The sequence below is a fragment of the Scylla paramamosain genome, chromosome 24 (genome assembly GCF_035594125.1).
Source record: "Scylla paramamosain isolate STU-SP2022 chromosome 24, ASM3559412v1, whole genome shotgun sequence".
Taxonomy (NCBI): domain Eukaryota; kingdom Metazoa; phylum Arthropoda; class Malacostraca; order Decapoda; family Portunidae; genus Scylla; species Scylla paramamosain.
The window spans coordinates 127501-141720 of record NC_087174.1 but is presented as its reverse complement, the minus strand read 5'-3'; the positions used below and the strand labels follow the sequence as shown (position 1 = coordinate 141720).

At 34.7% G+C, this 14220-nt stretch overlaps 1 protein-coding gene across 5 annotated transcripts in view; it reads right to left on the bottom strand.

Moving 5' to 3' along the window:
• Positions 1-6366: 6366 nt before the first annotated feature.
• The window catches only part of LOC135112531 (ras-like GTP-binding protein RhoL), a 36183-nt gene continuing 28329 nt past the window's right edge, over positions 6367-14220 (bottom strand). For all 5 annotated transcript variants that reach the window (XM_064026958.1, XM_064026957.1, XM_064026960.1 and 2 more), the window contains 2 exons: positions 13649-13767; positions 6367-13076 (listed from right to left, as the gene is read on the bottom strand). In XM_064026958.1, coding sequence (XP_063883028.1) covers positions 12883-13076; positions 13649-13767 — 313 coding nt within the window. In that variant the 3' untranslated portion in view covers positions 6367-12882. The remainder of the gene's footprint in view (positions 13077-13648; positions 13768-14220) is intronic.

Genomic DNA, 14220 nt, shown 5'->3' with positions numbered 1-14220 from the left:
AGGAGGAAGATTGAAGCCTGCAAAGACGCATGTATTAGGAGCCTTTGTCTGTGATTTCTTCAACCTCCTAACTTGATTTTATCTCTCAGCTTCTTACTCTCAAATATTCTGGTGTCCTGTCTGAACATCTAACAGGTTGTTGTGGGAGCTGTTGCAGTCTTTGAGAGTGAAGGACACATGCAGTGGGAATCTTTATCTGTGTGTCATTCAAAGAGGAACATGATTAATCTATTGTTCTTTCATGTAAAGAAATTAACAGAATTATATGAGATTTATATTTTTGGATGATTCTGAGTTTGTTCCTCCTTCTCTTACCCCTTAAATTACACTTCCCTTATATGGCACCTGTTATTGAAATTATTTCTAATGACATTTTTCTTGTCATCTGAAAGACTTCAGGTCTTGATGGAGTTAACTCATGACTTTTGTGTTACCATCTCTTACTGAAACTTTTGCTGTTGCCCTTGACAAAAAAAAAATACTGTCTGGGGTAGATTTATCCCCAAACTTTCCTCTACTAACCATCAGTTTCTCTTCATATTTTTATCTTGAGTTTCCTTTCAGGCTGTTTTATTTTTGGCAGCTTAGACTGAGCAAACACAAGGGCTGCCTCAGACATAGGAGACCTAATGACCTCAAACCTTGTTTTTACTTTATATTTTTGTCCTTCAGTGTTCCAGTCTAGAACATCTTCACCATTCTCTGTCTCTGTAAACCCATTGATTGGATTACAGACTCAGCAGATCTAGTGAATTCAAAACAATACCTTCTTTTTACTTTGTTCTTGTGTCTTGTCTTGTTGCTTCAAGCTAGGGAACCTCTTAACCATTCTCTGCCTTTGTAATCCAGTGGTTGGTTCGTCCCTGTGTTGAGTTCTGGTGTCATATCAATATATTTTTTTCATCAGTGAGATGAATTCTTACAGTTAGTTGTGATGTGGATGCAAAAAAAAGTGGAGGTTGTTATGAAAACCACTTCTCTCCACCTCAAGTCTCAGAAGTGCTTTAATTATTCTATTCTTAGTGAAATTATCCACTGTATGTAAAATTAGGTAAGCTGTAAAGATTTGAAACTGTGTAAGTTTTTATCTTTGACTTTTTATATTGTAAGTTATATTTATAAGGAAGGTTTGTATTATGTTTCTTTTTGTTTGTTTGTTGCATTTCAGTCAATTTCGTTTTTTATGACCTAACCTGACAAACATTTTTCTTTGTGACTTTTCTGACATGAGGATTATTATTATTTTTTTTTTTACTGTAAAATTATAAAAAGTTAAACCTATAAGGAAAAGGCACCATAAACAGAGTTTTGTATAAAGTGACAAGGTGTCCTCACATTGTCTTTATAAACTTAACACTTTATGACTCATAAGTAAGTAATGACTCTGATGTGATTTGACAATTATTAGCTCACTCCTCTCATCCACAAAATCAATTAGGTTACGTCAGCTCAAGTGAGGTTGCCACATCTAACTTGACCTAAACTTGGGTGATGCAGTTTTTAGGGGGAAATTTCTGGTAAGAGGTAACAGCTTCAAAACTTTATAGCATGTACGTGATAAATGGCAAATATTTTGTTGCATAGCAGAAAATTGTGATAAGAGGTATATATATATATATATATATATATATATATATATATATATATATATATATATATATATATATATATATATATATATATATATATATATATATATATATATATATATATATATATATATATATATATATATATATATATATATATACACACTAGGCCAGCATTCCTACACTGAGTGCTCCAGACTAAGCATCACACACTCATATAGCCATCATTCACACTATTGGTCCTGTCAATGTGTGAATGATGTGTATATGAGTGTGTGTGTGTGGTGCTTTCTTAGGGCCACTCCATACTGGACTACTAACCTGGTATATAGTAGATGGATAGATGAGAGGCAACAGCATCAAATCTTTATACCATATACATGATAAAAGCTAATATTTATTTTATCTCATAACAGTAAATTGATTGTAGTAACATGCAGTATTTTGTTGTAATTTTAGGGGCTGTCTGTTAGTTAAGGAGGAACAATAACAGCAGCACACACACAGCAATAAAACCTTCTTGTGTGGTGGTCAAAGAGCAGATATTGATTAAACAAAGTGAAAATTTTATGCTGTTTCATCCCCAAATTCTTATAAGTGGAGTCCAAATTTTCTTGTTTCGTTGTGTTTTGTCATGTTCTTCCTTTGCTCCATCCTATTTATTTGTTAATTGGGCATTTTCCTTTTCTCAGGTTTGTTCAAGTGTTTCTCCATAGGAGGTTGTCTTCACAACAACAGTAGGTCATTTAAATCAGGTTCTTACATTTTGTTCATCATTTTGTAATTTCATGTGTCTGAAGTTGTGTATGATTATTTTCTCTCTTCCTATGCCTTAACATTCTCAGTAGTAACTCCTTTACTCAAAGCTGACCTGTGAGGAAAGTAAGTACATGCACACACTGAAATATGACAGAATACTGATATTTTTTTTTTTTTTTTTTCTCTTAATAACTTCTCTAAAATCTCTCTTGTGTCTCCCTTGCAAAATGTTATTCAGTGAGGATAGAAAAAGTTAAGTACACACACACTGAAACACAACACAAAAATGACAGGTTTAAGATAATTTTTCTCTTACTATTACTCTCCTTAAAACCTCGAATGTCTGTAGCAAGAAGTTGATGAGTGAGAAGAGGAAGAAAGAAAGTGTTTTTTTTTTTTAAATGGCTTATACTAAAAGATAATATACAATAATGACAGTTTGTAATATGTAATACTGGCACTGCACTGAGTATTGTGCTGTCTGGCCCTGGTGCTGGCATTGCCTTCCTTACCCTAAACTGTGACTGTGTGCTGAGCGGAGTCCCTAACTGACTGCAGGAACTAAAACTGTCACTTGCCTACTGGTCAGTCCATGGTGGTGTCCTTGTCTGATCTTCACACAACACAAAACATTACCTGTAAAGCAGGTGTATTGACAGAAGAAAGTGTCACTGGAATAAACTCTGTAAATACCACTGTTGCTGTCACAGGTGAATAAAATGTCCAGTCTCAGGAAGGCATTTCATGTACTTGTACTAAATATCATGTTGTATGTGATCCCTAAGATGTGTCATATCTTTCCCTTGTTAACAAATTGCCTGGGTCACTTTTGGGCAATTTCTGCATTTTTTTATGAATGAATTTATTTATTTATATATCTATTTGTTTTATTTATTTTCTATTTATATAGTTTTTGTCCAAATCAGTTCTTAATCCTATGAGTCATCAATTTGCACAGCTATCTTTGTCATGACCAGGGTGTGAGTGGCCTGAGATTTACCTTCACTTTACAACAAGAATGACTTGGGCAGTTTGTTAATAAAGGTGATGATGTATTGTGTTGGGTGAATAAAACTCTTTGGCGAGAATAACTACCATTCCTTGACTGACACATGCTGTGCTCATCATGTCCAGGTTGTGAGTGTTCTAAGACTTAACTTTGCTTTTCTCCAAGAAATGACTCCGGCAGTTTGTTAATGGAGGTGATGATGTATAACTGTACTGGGTGACAAATAGCTATCATTCCTTGATTGATGTATGCTGCCTGGTAGCCACACAGCCACAGCAGCCACCAGTGCCGGAAAAGATGTGGGCTTTTAAGTAACACATAAGCTGCTTGCCACCCTTCAGAAGGAAAAAAAAATCAAACAAAATAAAACACTAGTCCTCTCAGCTTAAGTGAAAAGGTGATATCCTTTCTCCATCTCCAGTGAGATACAAGAAGGAAATAGGAAAATCAAAATAGGAGCAGTATTCCTTTCTGCTAAATCAAATGGAAAGGTGACACATCCATTCAACATTACTGCCTGTGAAATGAAAGATGTGAGGCATGTTGGCCAAGTTTCCTGTGATATTCCTGAAGACATGATGTGATAGTGTCATATACTGTAGTCACTGTAACAAAATATCTACCTCTTCACAAGACAGTCAACCTGCCTGCCTGCCTGCCTGCCTGCCCATCATTCTATCATAAAAAATATAGTCAGCAGAGTGTGTTCCTCATATTTTATTAATGCTATTTATACAGACATGAAGATTAGAGAGAGAGAGATGTTAGGTGAAGGGAAGGAATGATGTGACACACCTGCACTGTCATTAAGAATATAGTCAACAGAGACTGTCTTTCCCTCATATTTTGCTAATACTATTTGTACAGACTTGAAGATTACTGAGACACAGAGTGAAAGGAAGAGTGATGTGTGATGGACACTCACATAGGATTAAATTGTCTGATTCACGCAAGAGATAAAAAATTGTGAGCTAAGCAACTGTTACAAAAAAGAAAGAAAAGACAATATTTAGAGGTTTTTATTTGTTACATTAATGTGAAGACAAGCAAAAATGTAATATAAAAAACTATGCAGTTGAGAATACACACACACAGACACACACACAGGCACATTCTTTATTTAATAATGAGATCAAAATAGTAAAGAACAATAATAGCTAGTGATGGTTGTCGTTGCTGCATTAATTAAGTTCCTATTATCATGTGTCATAAAAGCACACACACACACACACACACTGATGAATCTGAAGCAAAAGATATTAAAATTTGTACATAGGACCTTTTCTATATATATATATATATATATATATATATATATATATATATATATATATATATATATATATATATATATATATATATATATATATATATATATATATATATATATATATATATATATATTGTTTTAAAATGGAGGCATGGAAATTTTGCCAAATGTTCTTCAAAATTGTAAATGACATTGTATTTCCATCCCATGCTATATAATTTACATAATCTTCATCGTCTTTCAGTTTTGTCTAATATTTTTTTCTTTTTCTCTTTTCTTTTAATTTCTTTATCACCATATTTTCATTTTATCACTCCTTTCCTTCACCTACTATTCCTTTAGCATCTCTCATTATTATCATTATTATTCTTCTATTTCATATATTTTCTCATGTGTTCTTTCTATACCTGTTATATTTTTCTCTAATCATAACACTCTTATTCTTATCACTCCTATTGTATATATCTTTATTTCTCACCATCATCATCTTCCTTTCATTGCCACACTTTCAGACACTTTCTCCTTTTCCTGAAGTTTTGTTTCCTCTTCTTAAAATTTAAGAAAAAAAAAAAACTCCTATATGATTTTCTTATTATTTTCTTTGAGAAGAGTCAAGTTGATTTTTCATACTAATTTAAAAAGTGCAGATATGAATGGAATTTAGTGAGGGAGAATTGAATGAATGAATAGGGTTGTATTGTAAAACCTGTAATGATTGTAATGTACTGAGGTTCTTTTTATTATTATTGTTATTATTATTATTATTATTATTATTATTATTATTATTATTATTATTATTATTATTATTATTATTATTATTATCACAATAGATATATATTAAATTATGCCAGTATTTTTACTTCCCAGCTAATTATTGGTGTCTGCCTTTGTGCATACCTTACCAATTTGTAGTTACCATCTATGCTGACACTCACCATGTGTTTAACCTTCACACAAACCCTAATCTATCCATTTACCTCCCTTTATTTTTTACAGGACTGAATTAAGCTGGTAATGTTATCCAATCCTTTAATACCAAATTGTCATACTTTTGTTTAGATGTATTATTTTTACACAGAAATTCTGTTGACTTGCTCACTGGTGTCTGTTGAAGAGAGATGTACAAGGCAACAGATAATGAGGTGAGGAGATGCATTATGCCAGAGCTACAGAGAACGGAAGCCGAAAATGCAAAACAGAGAAACACCTGCAGAAGACTTGTACTTTTAGCAACCTCTAACATTGCACAAATAGGAAAGCACACAAGTTTTGCATTACACATTCATCCAGACTTTCCTCGCCATACCTAACATAGCTGACTGATCACCTGCTCTATAGTATTCTCTTATCTCCAGCAAACTCTACAGTACAGCTAATGTAGAGAAATATTACTTTCAGAGTTTTTTTTGGTTTTCAGATTGTAGGATGAAAGATTGTACACAAAAGAAAGAAAATCTGATGAAATAGAACAATGATGGCAGTGATGACTGGAAATTAAGGAATATTTTATGAAGGGAAGAAGTGTAATGCATATAGGAATATGATAATATAGAAGAGAAAAGAAAGGGAAAGAGGGAAAGAAATAAGATGAGGCAAAATTGAAAAAAAGATGACAATGATGTTCATTTTGTTTTCCTTTTAAATTTTCAGTTTTGCATGAAAGATTTGTACAGATAACAGAAAAATATTGTGTTTTACCTTTTGGTTTTCAGAATTTAGGATGAGAGATTGTGAATGTGTTTATATTGCAACAATTCTTTATTGATTTAGTACTGTTCCTTATATACAACAGAGTTTCTCCTCTACACTGCACAGTACACCCTGCTAATACACACACACACACACACACACACACACACACACACACACACACACAGGTACACTTAATGCCTGCCACACCCACCAAATACACTCCATATAAAATATACATGGGAAAAAAAAATAATAAGAAGGATTCAAATTCATAAATTGTCTTAAATTTTGTAACAAGGCAAGGTAAACATAATAATAATAATAATAATAGTAGTAATAATAATAGTCATATTCCTTACACACACTGATCATAAATATTTTCCATCAACTTATATACAATGCCTGATACAAATTCTGAAAATGTAAGTGATTCTTTTTATGGTCTCCTGCATTATGAAATGCTGCAAATTGTGTAAAGTGCATCCCTTCTATTGGCCGTGGTGAGCCAATGGAAGGCCAGGGAGGATATGCCCAGAGGAACTCCCTCCCTGGATTGTAAACTGAGTACAACTTAACACTTCAAGTCCTTTATTGCATCAGTTGAAGATCAGTGACCCCTGCTGTGCTTGGGTTGGGTTAGTCTAAGTTACAGTTAAGTTAGATGTGTTTACTTATAGATCATAGGCTTGTAGCAATACCTGGTGCCAGACTCAACCCCCTTACTATGCTGTGCATGTTGACCTGCTAACCTGGCAACACCAAGCCACAATAAGCAAGGGTCACTACACTTTCTAGTAATTTATGCCTCAACTCATGGGCTGCAGTGACTTGAATCTGGCAGCACTGGGCAGGTGACAAGCATACCACTGAAGACAAATGCCATTACTGTGTCACGGGGGTCAATCCTCTGCAAAAGTTTCATGTCTGTGTACATTGTTACTATTCATATCTTTTATTACAGTATTACAGTTTTACTTGCTTCTAACAGTTTGTATTACTACAATTTTAGATCCTAACATTTTGCATTACTATTATTTTATCATACCAGAATTTTTTTTTTTTTTTCTATAATTTGGCAGCACCACCATATGACCATGATGGTGTGGTGCCTAATTTTTAAATCAATCAATCCTGCTATTTGTTCTCATAGTGATATGGATAAACCAATAGATTAACAAATAGATAGAGTGGTGACCTGACCTGACCTAACCCACCCTAGTCAAGCTCAGAGTCAGTGACCTTCACATCTCTTTGAGAACATCGCCTATCTAGTGTGTCTGTGTATCACTTCAGCATGTGATGCTTTGTATAAATGTTACTACTTTATATATACAGTACATTAATGTGGTGTTTTAGTAAGGCACTTCCAATATGCACTTCAATCTCATAAACTCCATCATCACTTCACATCAAATGACTCATCTTGTTCAGTTTGTCCAGAGGTCTCTCTCTGAGTCTACATCACAACTCCCTGACTGCTGCAGCTCTTCCTCAAGCTTAGTCAGATGTTGTGGTGAAAGAATAAATACAATTATTTTTTTGAGAGACAAGCACCACTGACAATAGGAGGAGTGAATGCTACATTAGAGTTTTTGGTCTTTGATGCTCACAAGTGTGATCAAATGTTATGGTGCTAGAATAGTTATTTTTGAAAGACACACCACTGACAGCAAAAGGAGTGAATTCAGTAATAGTTCAAAATTAAGTCATTTTTTAATGCACAACTTCTCAAGCTTGATAAAACATCATAGTATAAATTTAGAGCGTAATTTTGAAAGACACACACCACATCAAGGAAGATGAGTGAATGCTGCAGTGGTTCAAATCTTTTAACAGAACTGAAAAAAAATAATTCTATGGAGTATGATTTTGAAAGACATGTACTGCTAACAAGAGAGTGAGTGAGTGGATGGGGTATTTCAAATCTTTCAGTGTCTATAGCTTCATTTCCACTCCTTCAAGTTGTCTATTGTTACTCTGCCAACCCACCAAGTGCCACAGTGCCAGAAGCAGTCAAGGAGTTGAGAGCAGGTCATGAAAGCACTACAATGGCTAGCTAATTGCATTTTTTAGATTTACTATGAGTACCTACAAGTCACACATTATGGTAAGGCTTCTTTGTGGACATACATTTATCTTAGCTTGAAGTGGTTGATACATAACGCTATAACATTTTACTACCTATTAATCTGTTATCATTACATTCTCTCTATCCTGACTCATTCAATACTTGACATATCTTAGCCTGAAGTGACTGATAAGTAACACTGCAATGCTTCACTACCTATTAATCTATTATCATTACATTCATCTCTATCTTAACCCATTCAATATGCATCATATCTTAGTTTAAAGCAACTGATAAGTAACTACAACACTTGACTACCTATTAATCTATTCTCATCACATTAATCTCTTCAAGTCTCATGTCAGTTTAACAGGAATTCAAAGTGCTTTTTTTATACTGGGTGATACTGATGAAAGATTTCTTGAGGCTGGAAGGAGAAAGGCCAAGATTCCAGATCTCCTTCATATGTCATCTGAATTATCCCTTACAAGAATGTGATTTAAATTAAATATTTCCAAACATGGAATTTGTCAGCTAGAATTGAGTTCTGTGTCAGTCTCAGCTGCATCTCTGTTCTAGCTATATCTCTGCCCCAGCTATGCTCTTCTCTCTGTCCTAGCTATGTAACCATCTCATCTATGCCTCTGTTCCATACATCTTTGTCCTCTACTATGCCTCTCTGCCCCAGCCATGTCCCTCTCTGTCCCAGTCATATCTCTGCCTTACTGATCCCCTTCTCTCTGTCCCAGCAAAGAAAAGAATTGCAGTAACATTCTAAATAACACTTTTTTTTTTAGATTATTAACAACAAACAGATAAGAATACAATAATTCCTTCTATAATGTAATCTTCAGTAGGAAAAGAATGAATACAGCTTTAATTTTAACACCATCTTGTCATATTCAGATGTTTTGTTGCTTAAAATCTGCATCCTGTCTGTTTTTTTCATTATCTATTCTACTTTATTTTGTTATGTTTTTTTTTTTTCTTGATTATATCTAGCTTTTCTGATCTTTTTTTCCTGCTTTTATTTATCTCTTTCGTATTCACATTCTCTTATTTTTCTTAAGTATTCATTACTATTTTCCTTTTCCTTCTATTTGACATATTCTTTAATATATATGTATATATATATATATATATATATATATATATATATATATATATATATATATATATATATATATATATATATATATATATATATATATATATATATATATATATATATATATATATATATATATATATATATATAATTTCCTTGAGTTAAGTTTCCCTTTTTTCTTGGCCTTCTTTTATTTTTGTTATCATCACATTTTTTTTTCTATTAATTCCTTTAGTTCTTCCTTCAGTTAATTTTTTTTATTTCATCACATATTCCTCCAGTTTTTAAATATTATTATTTCTTCATATTCTCCTTCCCTTTGTTTTTATTCTCTTTCATTCTTGTCTTTCTTTCACATAAAAAAAAATAAAAAACAAACACTAGAACAATGAGATATGAAAGAGCTCTGGAATTATCACACCAGAAAACAAAAATAATATACATAAATTTCACCATAACCTTTTTTGAAACATCAGAAAAAAAAATATATATACAAGATGGTGTTGATATTATTTACTTAATCATTTCTTTGCTTCCTTCATTCCTTTTCCTGCTGAGTGAATGCAAACACACTGTGGAAGAATTGTGGGTAATGAATGACAACAAAATATACATCAACCGTTGCTGTGTGGCTTGTGAAACACCAATGATATACTACAAACACTTAACGGTACATCAAAAACATGACAGATCATCCCATATTAATACCCAAGTGTTCTACTGTATATAGTGACCATAGTAACAATAATGATGATAATTAATAGACTGAAAACACAATTGCTTCCCTGAATAACAAATCTATATGTCTATGTGCAAAATACTTACAGTCTAAGTCTTCATATATATATAATTTGGCTTTCTTTCATCACATTTATTGAGGGAAGATTTTTTTTTTATTTGCATTTTCATTGCAAATGTCATCTATCATTAAGTAGAAGGCAATGAGACTTATTTAGTTTGAGCATTTAAGTGAACAGGGAAAATCAAAAACTATTTCTTTTGTAGTGCAACCAAAATTATATTACTGGAGTAAGTGCAGAGTAGTAAGTGGTTTCATTATGAAGGGGCAGGGGCAAGCCAGGGTGTGCTGTGGGGCCTTGCTATGGATGTGTGTGGCCAGCTGTGCTATGCTTAAGCTCCTGGGATGTAGTAGGTTGGTCCATGAGACGGGGCTAAGAGTGTGAATGATGGGTGTGCGAGTGTGTGGTACTTTGTCTGGGCTGCCCTATGTGGGATTGCCGATCTGGTATATAGATGGATAGCTAGATTTTTATCATTATTATTATTATTACTGTTATTATTATTACTTTACTGGATTGTTACTCTAATAATTATATTTTCTTTCTCCCTCTCCTAAAATTTGCCAGGTACAGATAAACATGATAAAACAAAGATAATTGTCTAATAATACAAGTAATAATAATAACTATAATTTTGGTTCCACTGCAATTGTACATCTATAACATGTTCAAACACTTCAAATAATAATTTATCTTACATAAAAACCATCACATTATTTATATATACATCGTATTATAATATGACCAAAATTATATGATCATTATGATTATTATTATTATTATTCTTATTAATATATTTTTCATTAACTTACAATGAACAGTTAATGATCCAATAGTAAAAGCCATAATAATAATAATTAGAATAATAATAATAACAAAAATAATGATAATAATATAATTTTGGCCACACTGGATAACAAACTAATTGGAAAACGCATGAGTTTCCTACAATAACAAAAGATTATGTAACATTTAAATATTACAAAGATATGCTTGTGTTTTTTTGCCTTCCATCTTCTACCTTCATCCTTGAGGCACCAAGAAAACTATGTATCTTTAACAGGCACCAGCAGGCACCAGCAGTAATAGCAGCAGTAGCAGCAGTGGGCCTGGATAGAGCAGTCAAACAGTCCTCTCTTCCTTCTCTTCCTTTTTCCTTTTTGTTTCATATTTCTAGGTAAAACAGTCTGGCAGCTTCCTCTTCCTCCTCCTCATCCTTTTCCTCCTCCTCCTCCTCCTTTCAAGTCAGGCAGCCTTCTCCTCTTCCCCCCCTTCTTCTCCTTTTCCTCAATATCTACCCTTCTCCTTTATTGTTTCATATTTGTAAACTGAAATCATAACTCTCTCTCTCTCTCTCTCTCTCTCTCTCTCTCTCTCTCTCTCTCTCTCTCTCTCTCTCTCTCTCTCTCTCTCTCTCTCTCTCTCACATGTGTATGTATGTGTGTGTGTGTGTGTGTGTGTGTGTGTGTGTGTGTGTGTGTGTGTGTGTGTATTCATTGCACAGTCTGCTGCTGGTCTCTCTCGAGACAGCCAGCCATCCCCCCTATGGAAAGAGCTCAGAGCTCATACTGCCTAATCTTTAGGTTTAGGTTTCATAGTTGTAAACTGAAATAATAACTCTCTCTCTCTCTCTCTCTCTCTCTCTCTCTCTCTCTCTCTCTCTCTCTCTCTCTCTCTCTCTCTCTCTCTCTCTCTTTCACATGTGTGTGTGTGTGTGTGTGTGTGTGTGTGTGTGTGTAGTATACATGGAGAGTGCTACACTAATTTGGCCCTGTTTCCATATCTATATTTCTCCAATTTGTTCTCCAGTTGATTTAACTACCCTGCCTTTATCTTCTTCTCTTCTAGTCTAGTCCAGCTATTTATATTTTCCTTTAGTCTAGGTACTTAATCTCACTTTTATCATCCCTTCTAGTCTTGTCCAAATATCTATGTTTTCTTTCCATTTGATGTAATCTCTTCACCTACATCATCTCTTCTTGTAGTCTGTTCTAGATATCTATATTTCTAAAGGGGAAGCTGTACCTACTCCTTCATATCACTCAGACATCTTCCCTTGGAGGATTTAAATGAGATGGAAGTCTGAGTGTTTGAAGACTGACTGACTAACTGACTGACTGACTGATTGACTGTCTCATCCCCTGCTCTAAGGCTCACACCTACTGCTGCCGCTCTTCATTAGAGTACACAAAATAGAGACTGGTGTGAGATACAGAAGGCGCTACACTCAGGCTTGCTCTCAGGTCCACTCTCAATCTTACACTCCCTCCTCACCACTACTGAAAGGTCTACAAAGCCAGGAGTAGTGTGAGATATAGAAGGTGCTATACTCATTCCTTGCTACTCCTCTCCCCTTTAAAAGTCTACAGAAGGAGGAGTGTGAGATACAGAAAACTCAGGCCTACACTCACTTCTCACCACTCCTCTCCATTTAAAAGTCTACAAAACCAGGAGTAGTGCAGTGTGAGATATACTACACTCACACTCAGGCCTGCAGTCACTCTTCACTGAATAGAAGATGCTACATTCACTCTTTGCCACTCCTTCCTCTCATAACCCACACCCTCTCCTTGCCACACAGGAGGCGCTACATGATGACGCAGGGTCGAGGGCGTGGGCCGAGACCCACTGCAGCCATCACAGCACTGGTGAACACTTCCTGCAGCCCCTCCTGACTCTTGGCTGAGCACTCCACGTACTTGGAGAGGCGGTGCCGTTTCACTAACTTCTTGCCATCACGTGGAGTCAACACGTCCAGGTTCCTCACATCCATCTTAGTGCCTGTTGAGAATTGGTGAGTGTTAGTATTCCTCAGCAGTCCTTGTCACTTTGGATAGTCTTATGCACTGTTCTCTTTAAGGAATAGCACCTTCAGTGAATTTTTTTTTTTTTTACTGAAAGGGAGCGTAATAGAAATGGAAAGTGCTACAAAGAACTGAAGTAACTATGGAAGAGGATTTGAATAGTACTGAAAACTACTGGAATAGTACTTGAAGTGATTAGAATGATACAAGAAGTGTCTGAGATGGTACTAAAAAGAAAGAATAATTGCTAGATGGGATGGAAATTGTACTGGAAAAAGGCTGAAGCAATATTGGAAGGGGCAGGAGTAGTAATAAGAGGAGTGTCAAAATGATTGAAGCAGCAAAGGAAAAGATTGGATAAAGTAATGGAGAGAGCTTGGATGATACTGGAAGGGGCTTGAATAATAACAGAAGAGAGACTGAAGAAGATACTGAAAGGGGCTGGAATATTACTAGAAGCTATAGTATCAAAGAAAGGCCTGTAGTATTGAAGGTTCTAAAATGGCACTAGGAAGAGCTAGAACAATATTGCATTGAATTATGACTTACCAACTAGTACTATTGGAGCCTTAGGGCAATGCTGCTGGAGTTCTGGAAGCCATTTGGAGGACACATTCTCAAAACTTGCTCGGTTGTCCAAAGCGAAGCACACAATGAATACATGTGTCTGTGGGTGAGCAGGAGTAGCAGTAGTAGTAGTTATAATAGTAGTAGTAGTAGTAGTAGTAGTAGTAGTAGTAGTAGTAGTTGTTATTGTAATAGGTAGTACAAGTAGTAGTAGTGGAAGATACAACATTATTATAAATATTCTTATGACTAAACTCTCTCTCTCTCTCTCTCTCTCTCTCTCTCTCTCTCTCTCTCTCTCACAAAGGTCACAATGAATTACATTGCAACATTGAATGCATGATGAAAAGCAATGCAATTAAAAATATTATTATGAAAACCTCTCTCTCTCTCTCTCTCTCTCTCTCTCTCTCTCTCTCTCTCTCAGGAGACACATTTTTCCTTATATTTATTTATTTTTCCTATTTCAATCGAGAATCAATAGACTTCCTTTCCTCCCTGCCGTCTGCCTCTGATAATGATACTGGTTCTTGATGCACAATGTCTGATTTTTT